Genomic DNA, 15950 nt, shown 5'->3' with positions numbered 1-15950 from the left:
CAATAACAACATCAAACTGTATCCTGGTCTCCAAAATTAAAAATACTATGCTACTACCCAGACCCGACGTCATGGGCGGGCATTGGGGGGCCGTGTCCGCCCTGGACTGGAAGCTGTCACACTGCATTCTGGGATACCCGCGCCTCTTTGGTAGCATAGTTAGAACATATTAAACAAAATGACGCGAACGGGAGCGAGCAGGAAGCGGCTAGTGGCTAGCTGCCGTAGCTAACCCTCCTAGCATGATTGTTTACTTCAGTGCTTATTTTTCCAATGGCGCTGCTTCCTGCTCGCTCCCGTCCGCGTCGCCACTTCTTGTCCTTGCAATTGTTCTACTCTCTCCTATTTACCGGATTGTATTTATTTACTTATTTTTTTAAGGACAGCCTGAAAACAGCAGTCTTTGAATAATACTGGTTGTATTAAAATTAATCATTTTAATACAACCAGTATAATCAGTAATAGGCTTTCATGTGATGACTCCAGGTATGTGTGTGTGTGTTATTCCAGAGCTCTGCACTTCTACAGCACTGTGAACACTGTGTCCATGTTGAGGGAGAGCCTTGTATCACAAGCATAGACTGTAACACTGTCTTGTTATTCATTCATTCACTACTGCTCATCCTGAGAGGACCACAGAGAGAGCTGGAGGCAGTCCCAGCTGACAGTGGGCGAACGCCACGGTTCAGCCTGGACAAAGAACCAACATACATCACATGTTTCTTTTCTTTTTTACCCTTTCTTTTCAGATTTTTAAGTTTGTGGGTAGTTTAGTTATTTTTAGTTTAATTTTCCAATCACTCTGCTGTGGCTCTCACTTTAACCAATGCCTCTGTACATGCTTAGAATGAAGAATGGGATTTTGAAATGGAGGACAAAATGGGACATTGGTGTTTATTTACCTGTGATTTTTTTTTTCACAAATCAGTATCAAAAAAGTATGATACTGTCTTTTACTATTCAATGCAACATTGTGTATTTTGTGCATCTGTGCGATTATGCTATGTTTATGTTGAGCATCTTTCTCTAATCATTCACACTAACATTCACACCAAGAGTCTCCATTTAAAGACAATACGTCGCATTTGTGCATTAAAATATATAAAAACTACAAGACTAATGTTGTTGTTTTTTCAGAGGTGTACTTACATTAGCCATAATGTTTCCAACACTCTTTAAATCCATAGAAATTCATATTTATATTCAAGGTAACAGACCATTTCATTTCGTTGCCTTGTAATGACGTTTTCCACTTTACTCGTCTCCGTTATCGTGAAATGACCCTAGAGGCTTTACAGACCTTTGACTGAATTTAATGAGCGGCAACAGTGTACAGTGTACACACTCACTCAACTCTCCTGCATACTCTCCTGTGTATGACAAAGCACTACAGCTGCATGACGCACATAGCAAATGCATAAAAACTTAGCAGCGGCCCTGGACCCCGCCTTTCACCCTATGTCAGCTGACCCCAGCACCCCCTGCAACCCTCATGTGGAGTGAGTGAGTGAGTGATGTTATCAAATATTTACACTCATTTCAGGGAAATTGTTCTTATTTTTTGTCTCAAAAGACAAATAATCTATAATTGTCTCATCTTAAAAAAGAAACATTTGACTTTGTCTGTCTATAATGTAATGATACAATGTAAGTTGTAACAAATAATGATGTTAAAACTTACTTTAAGCTTTAATTACCAGTAACAAGCGAAACCAATGTTTTGTGTGTTCACTACTGGTGTGTATTAAGGATGTGTTAAATACATAAGTAACATTTACAGATTGGTGTGTGTGCAAATATAAGAAATTATATGGTATACATTTTTTTGTTTAAACCAGGATTAATCAAGTAAAGACCTTACATTAGTCTTTGGTCTGTTGTTCAATATATTACAGTCTAATAGGGTGTTTTTGACAGTGTGTGGACAGACGTTTGACTTTTAATCAAATGAAATAATCTCCCGTAAGAGAGTGGAGAAAATTCTTCACAACAAACTCGCCATGTCAAATGTTTCCACTCAATGGGCATCAAAAGCACGCCAGGCTGGTCATGAGGCAGAAGAACTTGGCACGTTTTGAAGCAGATCCAGCTGGTTTTCTTGAATATTATATGACAGCTAGAACTACCAGGATAAACCCCCGATGAAGTGTTTGTTTTTTTCATTTTCGCGACCTGGCATTTGCTGCGTGCTCTGATGCAAAAGCTCTCCCCAGACAACAGTACCCACAATTCCACGCTGCATCACGACATAATCAAACTTAGATCTTCGGTTGTTTTTTTACTTGAGAGACTTGTAGCAGTACAAATTACATACTGAGCGTGTAACTTGTTAACTGAGTATCTTTGGACAGTGGTAGCAAACCCACACACATGGCCTGGTCAAAACGTGACTCAAACCACTCCACCACAGCCATTTAATACTGTTTAGAATTGTAAAAAATGTACAATAAATGTTTATTATATGTTCAACTTGTACTTCAGTCAAACCTATTCAAGACAGAGTAACAATGTCACCTCCCCTAAGGGAATCATGAGCTACCTTTTTTCCTATTCTTTATAATATTCAGCGCACATACAGTTCTATTACTGCTCTATGTGCACTACACTGACGTTTAAAACAAAACATACGCTACACACTGACCTTCCTTTATACAGTAGCTGGCTGGGTAATGACCCATAGGGGAGACGTGTTCTGCAGAGACGAGAAGCAAGAGGCCATCAAATGCCTGCCAGTCCAACTGTAAACACTATTGTGACTTATAAACCCTCTCCCCCCCCTTCAGAACAACTCAGTGGTAATTGCACCACCGTGGGAACATTTTATTAAAGAGGACACTGTGTACAGCTAAACTTGTTTTCTTGAGTCCTTTTAGCTCCAATCAGAAAACAAACTGAAGCGGACCCGCTCACTGGCCGCGTCCTTTAATTGTTCCCGTAATTCAGTGTGCAGTCCGCCAGTAATTATTAGCAGAAGAAGAAGCACTTTGAACTTGGTTGAAAGACTTTGGACTGTGGTGTAGAGCTGTGATTCAGAGCTTTGCACTGGCCCTCTGCCAGGGAGGATGAGGTGGAGGAAGGAGAGAGACTGTTGCTCTGCCGTTGAGGCAGTTTGGGCTTTTCCTCTGGTCTATAAGGAAGAATATGAAGTGACAGAAACTTTTAAAGAAGAAGAAGAAGGACGTTGACCTCGAGGAGTTAATGAACGAGGGAAGAATGAGGATGAGAATGAAGGGCAACTTTAACTGTGAAGGGCAGCATTGCACCTCTTAGTACAGACTGCCGGAACTTGTTGTAAGGAGAAGAAAAAGTGTCACAATAGAGACCACGGAGGTCCTGTTTTCCTTCCTTCAATCATCTTGTCCCTGATCTAGCAAAGATAAAAAGTTAAGGTTTTGTGTTCGATGTGTTGAATGCACTTAAACAGACACATTACTGGAGTCTCGCTAACCTTGTTAGTTCTGCCACACAGGCACGCAAAGTGACATTTCACCATATCTGATCTCACATCTGTGTCTGGGCATGTAATGATAGTAGGGTTGTCACGTTTCAAACACAACACCATTTATGAGAGTACGGGAATGTCCAAAAATTAGTAGTGTAATGTTTTTTTCTATAACTGTAATACAAATCAATAACATTCATCTTCTACTGCTTTATCCTCCACATTAGGGTCGCAGGGGGTGCTGGTGCCAATCCCAGCTGACATAGGGCGAAAGTTGGGATGCACTCAGACACTCTGGCAAATACAATGGTTATTTTTTTGTGCTTTGGTGCTATGGTAAGGTAAGGTAAGGTAAGGTAAGGTAAGGTAAGGTTCAGTCTGGGATTTTAAGAGAAAAATCTCTTTCAGGCACAAAAAAAGCTGTTATTCTGATAAATGAACGCTGTTAACGTTACAGACAGACATCACTAATGATGTTTGCAGCCTTTAGTTCTCACACTGATATTATTGTTTAATTATAAACAATAAGGCTAAGGCCTTGGTGATAATTTGACACCCACTGTGGCTATCAGCCAGGGCAACATGTACCATGACAGTTTAGAGCTTAGTTCCTCACAAAGACCTAGAGGTCAGTCTTTAAGAAAAAGCGACAAAAAGTCCAAAAACAACTGTCCAAACCAAGAGCTCCAGGATTAAATTCAGGGGTTGTGACAATATGTAAGAAACACAATACAATGTATTGTCTTTCCATCTATCTTAATGTGTGTATCTAACCTTAAATGATAGAACATTTATATTTAGGCTGTTGTGCGGGTGTGTATGTCAGTTAGCAACATTAAACTACAGTTAAAATGAGCTGTGTGATCCCAGGCTCTAATAAGGAGGTGTTCACCCAAATTAGGCTAATCAGCTTTCGTCCAGATATTTCATAAAGGGTTAAAATATTGCCCCAAACTAAAGAGGAAGGCTAATTTGGGCTACATTAATCTGCCTAATCCCACTCTCAGTGAACATTAGTTCCATCCTTTGTTCTGCTGTGAAGACATTTGGTTTCAGAGTTGTCTGTTTCAGATAATGGTGGCCAAGTCAGCATGATTATTTCATGTGCTGCTACAGTAGTTTGTATAGCATTGCCCATGTAGCCAAAGATGAAGCCAGCAGATTATTCTCTCTCTCTCTCTCTCTCTCGTACTGCTTTACAGTCAAAGCTCTTCCAAATTCAAAATAAATTCTCAGTGCTCTTATAAAATATATCCATCGAAATAAGGAAGTTTATTCTTTTCACTATTTACTGTCATAATTCTCCTTTAACGTCTCACTTGGATGTTTGTATTGTATTGAATTTTACATTCTGAATAGTATCGGGCTGATACCAATACTGAGTATCATATCAGCTGATCCCTATACTTTTGACAGACGTTTTCTTAATTGAGGAGCATAACAAGTAATCTTTTAATTTAATTAAAGATCAATAGGTCATTGAAATAATCATCGGTTACAGTTCCAGGGTGGAAAGAACAGAGCAGCACGAACAGTAGCCTGAAATGTCAGGTCTTTATTTGCTGCCACTCTGACAAGTGATTTACAAACTAATATTGTTTCCCCGCATAAACACAAAGAGCAAAATAATGAATAGGCAGCGATTCTAAGAAAGGCATTAACGTTTCATGAGGTGGTCTCCAACTGTTTCCTGTTTAGATGGAGCTCATTAAGAAAACCCAGGAGAGAAAGAGAGGTGGGGGAAAGAAAAAGCCCTGCATGTATGGAGGGACCACACACAGCACTGTTTCATATCACTGTTTTGTTTTGTTTTCTTAATAAATCCAATTTTTTTCAATTTAATAAATTGACTGAAATGTTATAATTTCATCCAAAGGTTAAGCTCCTGACGACCTGTTTCTTGTATGCAGTATTTCGTTGGTACATCATTTTTATTTGATATATAAAGCACAGTGTGAAATGCAGATTGTAGAGAGAAACCATAAATTAAAGTGCTAACCGCTAATGCTAATCACGGACGCTAACCGCTAATGCTAATCACGAACGCTATCCGCTAATGCTATTCGCTTCCAGTGTTTAATATTAATACTCGTCTTACTGTGCTCGCAGTTTCACAAGATTCCCATTTAACTGCATGGAAATTATTTACCTGTGTCCTGGAGTGTTTGAACTGATTGGAAGCAAGTCCATGACAAGTGTTGTTCAATAAATATTTAAGTTAAAGGGCTGCCACTAGCGATTACTTTTTATTTGATTCATCTGTCGAATTTGGAATTTTAAAAAAGATTGATTAGTGATTCACACACCTTGAAATGTTCAATTCAAATGTATTGTTTTGTCCACAAACCAAAATAATTCTCTTTTAATAAATTCTTTGTTATATGGAGCAAAGACATGCCCAAAAAATTAAAGAAACTTCCTCTTCATTACTGAAAAAACACTCAAACCCATTAACCAATTATTAAAATAGCTGACGATTAATTTAGTAAACGATTACTCTAATTTATTGAATAATCTGTGCAATAAACGATTGTATGTATCCTTTGTTATTATTAAACTGTTATATTTCATCAAATGTGTGTGTGTGTGGGGGGGCGGCAATCTGCTAAACCTGGCGGGTGCTAAAGCTGAGGGCTTTGATTGTTTTATGTTCTGTGCTAAAAAAAAATCAATATCTTTGAATTCTGATCCTTGCATTACATAATAAAAGTTGATATTTTGATGGTGTCTAAAGTGTAAATTCTCCAAAATGTTTTAAATCTATAACACTGTGAATATTGAACTGAAGTTTGACTAAACATAAGTTATGAAGCAAAAAATGTCAGTCACAGTGCAGCAGCCGCACACAAGCGATTGAATATTCTATGGCATTATTCGTTGAATATTTTAATATTCTATAAACTCCAGCGGATAATGCGGAGTTCACGGTGTGTTGCGCTTGGAGGAGTGGCTTCAAGATGCATTCAAGAAACCTTGTAAATTTCATTATCACTTCTGCAAACACTAACTAAATGCTAGCTGCTGCTGCTGCTGCTGCTGTTGCTAACCTGTAATAACAAATGGGTCGTCATTGGAGTAGAAAGATTTGTTTTCATAAATGCAATCGCTGATAAAACAATTCGACTTATACTCAAGCAAATAATGGAATATTCATTAAAAACATGGGTCAACTTTTATATTCGAGACAAGCGACATGATACTGAAAACCCAAAATATAATCTAAAAGCCTCATTAGGTGTGCACTACCATCATCATAATAAAGATAGGGGGAATAAAGGGGGGAAAAAGGTGATATTTTGTAACAATACTATATCGGGCTGATATCAGTATCAGTAGATACTGTGATATTGAATATCGTTATCAGTTTATCAGGACATAAATAGTGGGATGAGCAATCCCTACTTTATATCGCTGTACTGAATAATGTGATTTTGGTGAGAGACAATTTGTGGGCAATGACAAGAAGAGAGATAAATGTGCAAAAACTGGTGTCACTAATGACACAGATGAGGCAGAAGGAGGAGGGATGATAACAGCGTGCTGTGTGGCCTTCATGCATTATGATGATGGAGAAATGCCGTTGAGAGTTAGTACAGCTGAATATGTGCTAATTTTCAAGGTTCACAAATGTTTTCCAAGGTCAAATTCAAGCACTTTGAAGGTCAATTTTTTTAAAGCTTTTCCAGCAACCTAACACTTTCACTGTTTTATTACACTGAAAGAGATGGTATTGTTCTATAAACAACGTAAATTGTGTTTTGTAATTGCAAAATTATAATAAATCAAATAAAAACATACTCTTTATCAGCCACTTTATTAGGTACACATTTTACCGCTCGTCAATTGTTGCCAGCCAATCGCATGGCAGCAACACATTGCACGTAGGCATTTCGGCATCGTCAAGACCGACTGCTGTAGTTCAGTCCAAGCATCAGGATGAGGAAGAAAGGTGATTTAAGTGACTTTAAATGTGGTGTGTTGTTGTTAGTGCCAGACAGGCTTGTCTGAATATTTCACAAAGTGCTGAGCTACTGGGACTCACTTTGTTTCTCCATCTAATGAGCAAACTATTAAGTCAAATAGCTCTTCGCAGCGAAATAAATCCAGTTGCAATTTCACATGCGACAGTATAGAAATTTTATCATTTTCAAATCAAAATCACAAGCTTGAAACTACACAATTAGCAAAACACAAAGGCAGCAATTTTAATCACAATCATGTTCTATGTTTTAAGCCGTTTTTTAACACTAATCCTAACCCTAACCCTAACCCAAAATACATGCAGTACATGTTCATCCTTGAATTAGAATACAGTAATAACTATTCTCATGTGGTAACACTCCATCTTATTTTAAAACCAGTTAATATTGAATAGAAGTTTATCAGTGTGGAATTTAGGTAGCATTATTTGTGTCATCTTAATGTATACGTGTACAATCACCTGTTTGTATGCATTGTTATTTTTTCAATTCCACAGAATGAGCCTTTTATATTAATGCCAGTAGGTCTCTCAGCGCTGTGGAGGCCCATCATTTTGTACCACCAGGTTTTTACAATAGCTCGCAATGGACACACTGAACATCTTTAGAGTTTTGATGCTAACTGAAGGCTACAACTCTATCAATAAATAATGTTAAAGATGTTACCGTATGTTGAGTGGCTGTACATCATTATTTGTTTTGTGTTTGAAAAAAATAAAGTAAACATTTGATCAGAAAAAATGCTACTATATATTTTAACCACATTTTTAAGTATATGTTACTTTAAGGACCTTTTCTGTTATAAACATTGACCTTGTCAGGACCAGTTGTCCTCATGGGGACTAAAACTGGTCATAATAAAGCACATTTCTGAGGAACTGGTTAAGTTTAGGCCTAAGGTTTGAAGTGTGGTCATGGTTAATCAACTGGTTATGGTTAGGGTTAGCGATAATTCTTTGTTTAGCCTGTCCAAATGAATGGAAGTCGATGCAGCGAGTCCTCAGAAGAATAGCTGCGTAAACCTGTGTGTGGCTCCTGCCTGCCTTTCCCTGCATTTCAGCACCACGGACAGCACCAGGTGACTTCACTGATGCGGAGGCTGCTGCGCCGAACTGTTGCTTCATCACAACCAAACAAACTCCCTCTTCAATAACCTGATACATTGCTGGAGACGACTCGTGACTCCGTCATGAACATACGAAGCACAGCCCCATCAGATGCAATTAGATGACTATACTGTTACACACACACACACAGGCAGGAGAGGCAGCAACAATGTTACAGAGGATTTGACATTAATGTTCATGTTTTATCATCCTGCAGCCTTTTTTTATGATGCAATCATGACAAATCTAATGCCTCCACACATGGTGTATAGGTGTGGGCATGTGTGTGTGTGTGTGTGTGGCATGAGTAAGTGCAAGTAACAAGCTGTGTAGCATCTGGACATGACTCATCTCCCCCCCCCCGAATGAAAACCCTCCTCTGGAATAAACGTATACACTATAGATGATTTTCTTTTTTCACAGTGGCTGCAGGAGACTCAGCAGCCACATTATTATAATGGGGTCTCCTCTAGTGATTTGACTCTATAGTACTTGTTTGTTTGTTCTTCTTCCGTTTGCTTTAGTCTTTGCACATTTTGCAATGTAGTTGCTGCTTTTTTTCACAGCCTTGTGTGTACAGTGTTTGGTGTTTTAATGCCAGATTCAGCCTATACCTGTTCATGTATGTGTTGCTTTGTATTCATGTGTTAGATTATATCATGCTGCATGGGCTTTGGTGGATGTTGGCTGTCTTTGTCGTGTGAGGTCTTGTCTTTTGCCAATGTCAATAGATATATTTGATTGACAGATTTATTTGGGGGAGGGGGTTAATGCAGATGCAAAAACGGTTGCAATCAACACACTTCCTCCCCTTCAAAAAGGTCAAAGTGCACACATGCAGGGAAGGGATGTGCGTTAGTGTCATTGCTGCAGCAGCTTTCTGTCTACAGGTAGACTCTCTCCACTCCAGCCTACACCTGTTGGAGGTGCGCAGTCACGATGCCCCTTGTGGCTTCAACACGAATCGCCTCCTGCACCCCACTCTCTACTCTACTCCATATATGAGGGGGGAAATGACTAAAATGCAAGACTGACGCATTATGCTTTTTTAATATATATATTTTTTCAAACTACAGAGCACGAAGCTGATGTGAAGCACAGTCTGCGGATGGATGGATGCGTGTGTGTGCGTGCGTGCGTGCGTGCGCGTGTGTGTGCACAGCAGCAGCACATCTTCAAGGTGGTGGGCTGGAGGCTGCAGCCTCTATCTTCCCACGCAATTTCCCTTTTCTATACAGTGCCTGGCCGCGCATAACAGCCATTATAATAAGTCTATACGTGTTATTATTAGGTCTAATAATAATAACAACAACAACAACAGCAGGAGGAAGATGGTGATGATGAGGAGGATGAGGATGAGCCTGCATACGCGAGATGTCGATGGACAAAAATTGGGTGTTTCTCGTGCACACAGGCTTGTCATCCTTCACCGCTGTTTCCATTCAAGTCAATTAAAACCAAAGAAAAGGGGGGAGAAAAGAAAAGCTTCACTCACCAACTCCGATTTTCTCCTCCTCTGTAGGAATCCACATATTTTTGGTTATACACCCTCCGCTGGAGAAAGCCTCATTATGTCGATGCTGCTGAAAAAAGGATGCGATGAGCTGAAGGCTGGAGGAGGATGATGAAGAAGAAGAATCCAGGCAGCTCTCACACAGAGAAACAGAGGGAGAGGACTACATCATGTCTGGAATCAACGTCCTCAGCTCTGCATGTATGTGTGTGTAAGCAGAGAGGGGAGGAAGGATAGGAGGATAGGAGAGAAGGAAGGAAGGAAGGAGAGAGGGACCATAAAGCAGCACTGTCTCTGTATCTCCTCTCTGTTATATCCCGGCGTGTGTGTGTGTGTGTGTCTCCAGTCTGATGCAGTCTCCGTGTCCACCTAACGCAACGCGCACGCGCGCAATCACACGCGAACCCACGCACGCACGCACACGGTGAGCGCTCTTCTCACAGAAATGAGCGCTGAGATTTTCTCTCTCTCTGGTTTTTTTTTCCCCTCGAAGCTTATTTATGTCGTGCATTAGTTGTCGTTGTTGTTGTTGTTGTTGTTTTACTTGAAATGTTTAAAACACAACAACAACAACAACATGTCCAGCTGATCCACGGTCACTCAGCGTGAACGAGCGGGCGATCGTGGTGTTTCTGTGGTGAGAAGCTTCGAGCTGGTGCAAGGAAATACCGAGAAAACTGCAATACATATGAAAAGATGCGCCATCTTCGCGGTCACGTGACTCGTTTTGTCAACACTGATGTGTCAAACGTTTGCAAATGTGCCCCCCTCCTCTCTCTGCATCCATCACAAGCACAAACTGCATCTTTTCCTCCTGCTGTTGTTGTTCTTGTGTTCTTGTTGTTGTTGTTGTTGTTAGATGCTGGACTGTGTGAGTCTGTTGCTGCTGCTGATGTTGTGAATGAAGCAGCAGCAGATTCAGGTGAATCAGATCAGTTCAGGTTAGAGCAGAGCATGTTGGGAAATCACCTCCTGGTTTGTGAGTCATTTCAGGGAAACAGAGCCACCAAAGCCACTGATGCTTTGTCATAGTGCAGTCATCATGCCCCCCACACAACACACACACACACACACACACACAGCGGGCCCAAGTCTTTATAAGTAAATAGCATTAAATATAATGTTATTTTGCCAAACCTGTGTCACTCTTGTTTTTTTAACCTTACAGAGCAAAAGTGACCTGGTATTAATTTGCACTTTCATATTCAAAGTGAAAAACAAAGTGTGGTGAACATAAAGTCTAAAATAAAACCAAATAGCTTAAGATCAAGACTATTTACATATATAAACAGATCTAAAGATGTCTCGATGTCTTATATATATATGTATGTACACATCCTTTTTGAAAGTCACTTTTTAGCACATTTACAACAATATTTGTTAGCTTACAAATTTATTCAATAGTTAAATCTAAATATTACACCTAAATCGAAATCTTTTGGGTGAAACTAAATATTTTGCTAATATGCAAATTCACATTGCCGGTAAAACAAACACTTGAACATACATTGTTGTGATAATAACTAGCTAAAATAACAAAAAACATGTTCACTTTGGCTGAGCTGTCATGCCTGCTTTCATAAAGGCCAGCATTAACTTCTCCCCGCCCCCGCCCACCCCTAGAGTGGTACAGTCCACCGTTGGTCAAACAAACTTACCAAGTGCTGTGGTGGCCCTGTGGTGGATGCTGTCGTTAGCTGTAGCCAACTTAACTGCACTTGCTCGAGTCAAGATGAAGACGTTTCACGTCTCATCCAAGAGGCTTCTTCAGTTCAGACTAACTGGTGGAGAAAAACTAGGTGTTTAACTTCCGAGGCCGGTTTCACCTGAGTCGAGGTGTGATTAGGGTCATTGGGGTCACCTGAGAGACAGAGTCTGCTATTGTGTGGACTTCACTGTTGAGGTTTTGTGTGAAGAGAGCTCAGGAACCTCCTCCGTGGAGTGATGGTTTCTCCAGGTTAACAGAGATGCTTCCTTCACTCACTAAAGGCCCTTTTTTTCTGGGATTGAGGTCCCGCCCCCCCTACGAGTGGGTCTAAAAAGTGCGGAATTAGCGTTGAAGTTTCAACCCTCGGACAAAGTGTCACTGGTGGGCACGTAACAAAAAAATTAATGGAGATATTTCTCGACTCAGGGGAAACTGAGGTTGGGAAGCACAATTTTTCAAAAATACTACCCCTATTCTAGTAATACAAGCTAAATGCAAACCGATGAAGTATTCCTTTAAGGTTAGAGTTAGGCAGTAACTGGTTATGGTTAATTGTAGAGCTGAAACAATTAATCGATTAACCAATTTACTAAATGAATTGACAACTATTTTGATAATTGATTAATCAGTTCAAAGCTTTTAAAACAAGATTTGCCGATTGTTTAAGCTTCTTAAATATTAGTATTCTCTTCATTTCACTAACAAAGAAATCAATAATCGACAGATTAATCGATTCCGAAAATAATCATTAGTTGCAGTTAAGTGTAGTGATAAAGCTTTGTTTAGCTGTGTAAACCTGTGTACGGCTCCTTCCTTTCCCTGCATTTCAGCACCACGGACAGCAGCAGGTGACGTCACTGTTGCGTCATCACAACTAAACAAACTTCCTCTTCAATAACCGTGTGACTGGTCCTGTTACAAACATGTAAAAGACGCTCAGTGGCCCTCAGGTCATTTGAGCTTGTGACCCCTGAATATACACAATCTCATCCATCGTCAGGTCATTTCAGTACACCGAGCTGCCTCCTCCAAAGCAGGCGGGACCGGACCAAACGAAGTGATTGGGTAAATATTGAAAGTCCTGTGAGTTGGCAGTGGTGTGGGAGGGAGGGCACTTTTCAGGAGGGTCATCTCTCTCCATCACAGTGAATCTGTGACTGACTCCCATCCGTCTATTACTTCAAGTGGAACACTGTGGGCGGTGTTCCAAGCACAGACATAAAAAAGCTGGAGGCGTGCGGGGCATTTTCAGAATCTAAACATGCAAATCCCGGCAAATAAACAATGGGAGGAAGAAATGGGGGGGACGCATGCTTTCAAAGAATGGTGCTTGAGTGACAAGCCATGCACACGCACACAGCAGAAACACGGCACAGAGGATATTTAAAATGACAGACTTTAAACAAAAATGCATCATGCTTTTATTTATTTATTTATTTAGTTATTTTTTATGCTGTGGCTACATTTAGCTCCTGCTCCTGATGCAGCACAATGAGGCTGATGAGCCAGAGAGAGAGAGAGCTGCTATCTGTTTCAACAACACTCCCAAAGCCGGTGCACAATAAGAGCCAGGCAAGAAGGTAATAAGAAACATGTCCCACCATCTCATCCATCACCTGCTTTCAGACAAATAAACAAACACACACACTTATCTCTTTCCACTTCACAGGAATCATATGTTTCACACACTAAATGGCCCTCAAACACATGGACACACACGTGACTCTGCAGGCAGGCAAGAACACACACACACAGAGTCTGGTTTCCATGGCTTCAGAGGACATTACATTGACTTGCATTCAAGTCAAGTCTTAGCCTTAAACTCAGCCAGCTCCTCAGAAGACCAAGGGTTCAGTTCAAGACACTTGCCATGCTTACAGGATTATTATTACACTGCACAGCTGAAACCCTTCGTATACTGGTGCTCTGCAAAATATGAATCTAAATGGAAATGCTTGGAAATTACACAGATAAAAATTCCAATACAATCTATAATAGGACATAAAAAGCAAGCTGAAAGACAATATAACAGTTTGAATCAATGTTTCGAGGAGGTTAGAAACAGGTTAGAGTCTTGAATTGGGAGACACTGGACGTAAGTTGGCGGACGTAGTTACAACCATTTCCTGGTTATAGCTTTCCTACTACTTGCTAAAAGATAGCTTTAGAGGCTCCACATTGTCTCCAACAGAAACCTCGCCTCTGTGTGCCCGTTTGCAGCGCTGTTATTTTAGGAGTTATGAAAAATCTCACTACATTCTTCCAGCCAAACTCTCTTCTCCTTCATCTTGAGTTTGCCGTGGTCGCTTGTGTGTAACACCCATGATGATCTCATGTTCTTTGTACATGTAAAGTAAATAAAAACAAGGTCAGTGTGTATGCCAGAAAAAGGTCCTGGAGATATAAGAACGGACACACAGGAACACAAGAATGAACACATACAAGAACAACACACACACAAGAACGAACACACACATTCTTATGCAGCATACCTACTGTAGACTCTTACCTTAACCTTAACTAAGTACTTAACCCTAAAACCAGGTCTTAACCCCAAAAGCCTTTAAAAGAGTACTTTATTTTTTGGTCCTCACAAAGATTCACATATCAGAACACACACACGTGCACACGCACATTTTCGGGCTTCTTTGATCCATGTTAAAGTGCTTCAGGAGCCTATTTTAATGTGTTCTATTATTAACTGTGGGGGAGGCCACGGGAACATTTAGTGGCAAATCCCTGCATGTGCTCAATTCAGCAATCAACAGAGCAGAGTAATGCCACTTTATGTAAATTTGCATGTAGAAACACTTCCTATAGGGACGGTACATTCTTTAAAGATAAAGGCTTATTCTCATGTGACTCATGTGTGTGTGTACAGTATATTCTGTTGACATTTCCCTCACATGTTGTCTCTCATCTGCATAATTTCGTCACGCGCCGTGGACAACAACTGTTGTCTCACCGTAATAATCCACTAGATCTAACTTGACTGATAAGTACAGTAGATAGCGCTTCACTGTTTGGTTCACCACAGGCGGAATGAAATATTAAAATACAGCAGAGGAGAGTCCACATGCAAATTTGGGGACGATCTAGGTCATGTTTTTATTTTTAAAACGTTTGTATAACGAGGAGGGGAAATAATTTAAGCTGCAGCGGGCCAAGAAGACAATCAATCGCTCGACAGATGCTCAAGCACCTACACTAGAGGAGTGGAGTGAAATCGTATTTGAATTGTGTTTGAGATTCAAACACACTCCAGCATAAATGGATTCAATATAGAACACTAATGGTGTGTGTTTTTGAAACATACACGACACAGACATTCACGTCTTGGACATTTTTAAAAAGAACGATATGGGACATGCGGTGGTGCAGTGGAGTTTGTGTGTTCTCGCCGGGTTCTCCAGCTTCTTCCAAGAACAGCCCATAAACATGCACATTAGGTTAATTGCACACTCTAAATTGACCGTAGGTGTGAATGTGAGAGTGAATGGTGAGTGTTGGCCCTGTGATGGACTGGCAATGTGTCCATTTACCCCGCCTTTCACCCCCATGTCAACTGGGATTGGATCCAATTCCTCCCACGACCTTCATGTGGAGGATAAAGCTATAGAAAACGGATGGATAGAATCATTATTGCATTATCATAACCTGGGAGTCTCATCGTGATAGAGATCTCTTACACTTTAATTACAACTTCAGGTTATGTGAAGGCATCTAAACACTGTTTGCCATGAAAACAACCTGAATAGCAAAATAGATTATGGGTATGAAAGGGATATTATGAGTTTGTGCTAAACATAAATTGAAAAACAAACAGTGGACCAAGCACAGAACCCTGTGGTACTCCCATGGTTATTTGAAAGTAAAGCTGATCTGGGTTGGGCTGAAACTAACAACTATTTAATGATTAGTTTGCAAATTACATTTTTCAGTCCATAAAATGTATGAAAATGGTATAAAGCATCCGTCTTCTCTTAGTCTGCAACCCCAAGACATTCAGTTGTGTATCCTATGTAACACAAAAGCAAAGAATCTTGTCATATATTGATAATATCTGTGATATTTTGCTCTCAACAGTGGCATCAATCACACCATTTGCTTTTACTTTCTCTCATTTAAAATCAACAACTGTGCTGCTGCAACAGCTGATTCACCTTCCATTGGCCCTGAGCGACACTCAGACGCACACCAG

At 40.2% G+C, this 15950-nt stretch overlaps 1 protein-coding gene across 3 annotated transcripts in view; it reads right to left on the bottom strand.

The window, feature by feature from the left end:
- The window catches only part of LOC122777478 (dedicator of cytokinesis protein 3-like), a 69932-nt gene extending 59771 nt beyond the window's left edge, over positions 1 to 10161 (bottom strand). For all 3 annotated transcript variants that reach the window (XM_044038754.1, XM_044038755.1, XM_044038756.1), the window contains exon 1: positions 10024 to 10161. In XM_044038754.1, coding sequence (XP_043894689.1) covers positions 10024 to 10060 — 37 coding nt within the window. In that variant the 5' untranslated portion in view covers positions 10061 to 10161. The remainder of the gene's footprint in view (positions 1 to 10023) is intronic.
- Positions 10162 to 15950: the final 5789 nt, after the last annotated feature.

Source organism: Solea senegalensis, linkage group LG11, assembly GCF_019176455.1.
Source record: "Solea senegalensis isolate Sse05_10M linkage group LG11, IFAPA_SoseM_1, whole genome shotgun sequence".
NCBI classification, from domain to species: domain Eukaryota; kingdom Metazoa; phylum Chordata; class Actinopteri; order Pleuronectiformes; family Soleidae; genus Solea; species Solea senegalensis.
Note: the sequence above shows the minus strand (reverse complement) of the source record. Positions and strands in the feature narration are given on the sequence as shown.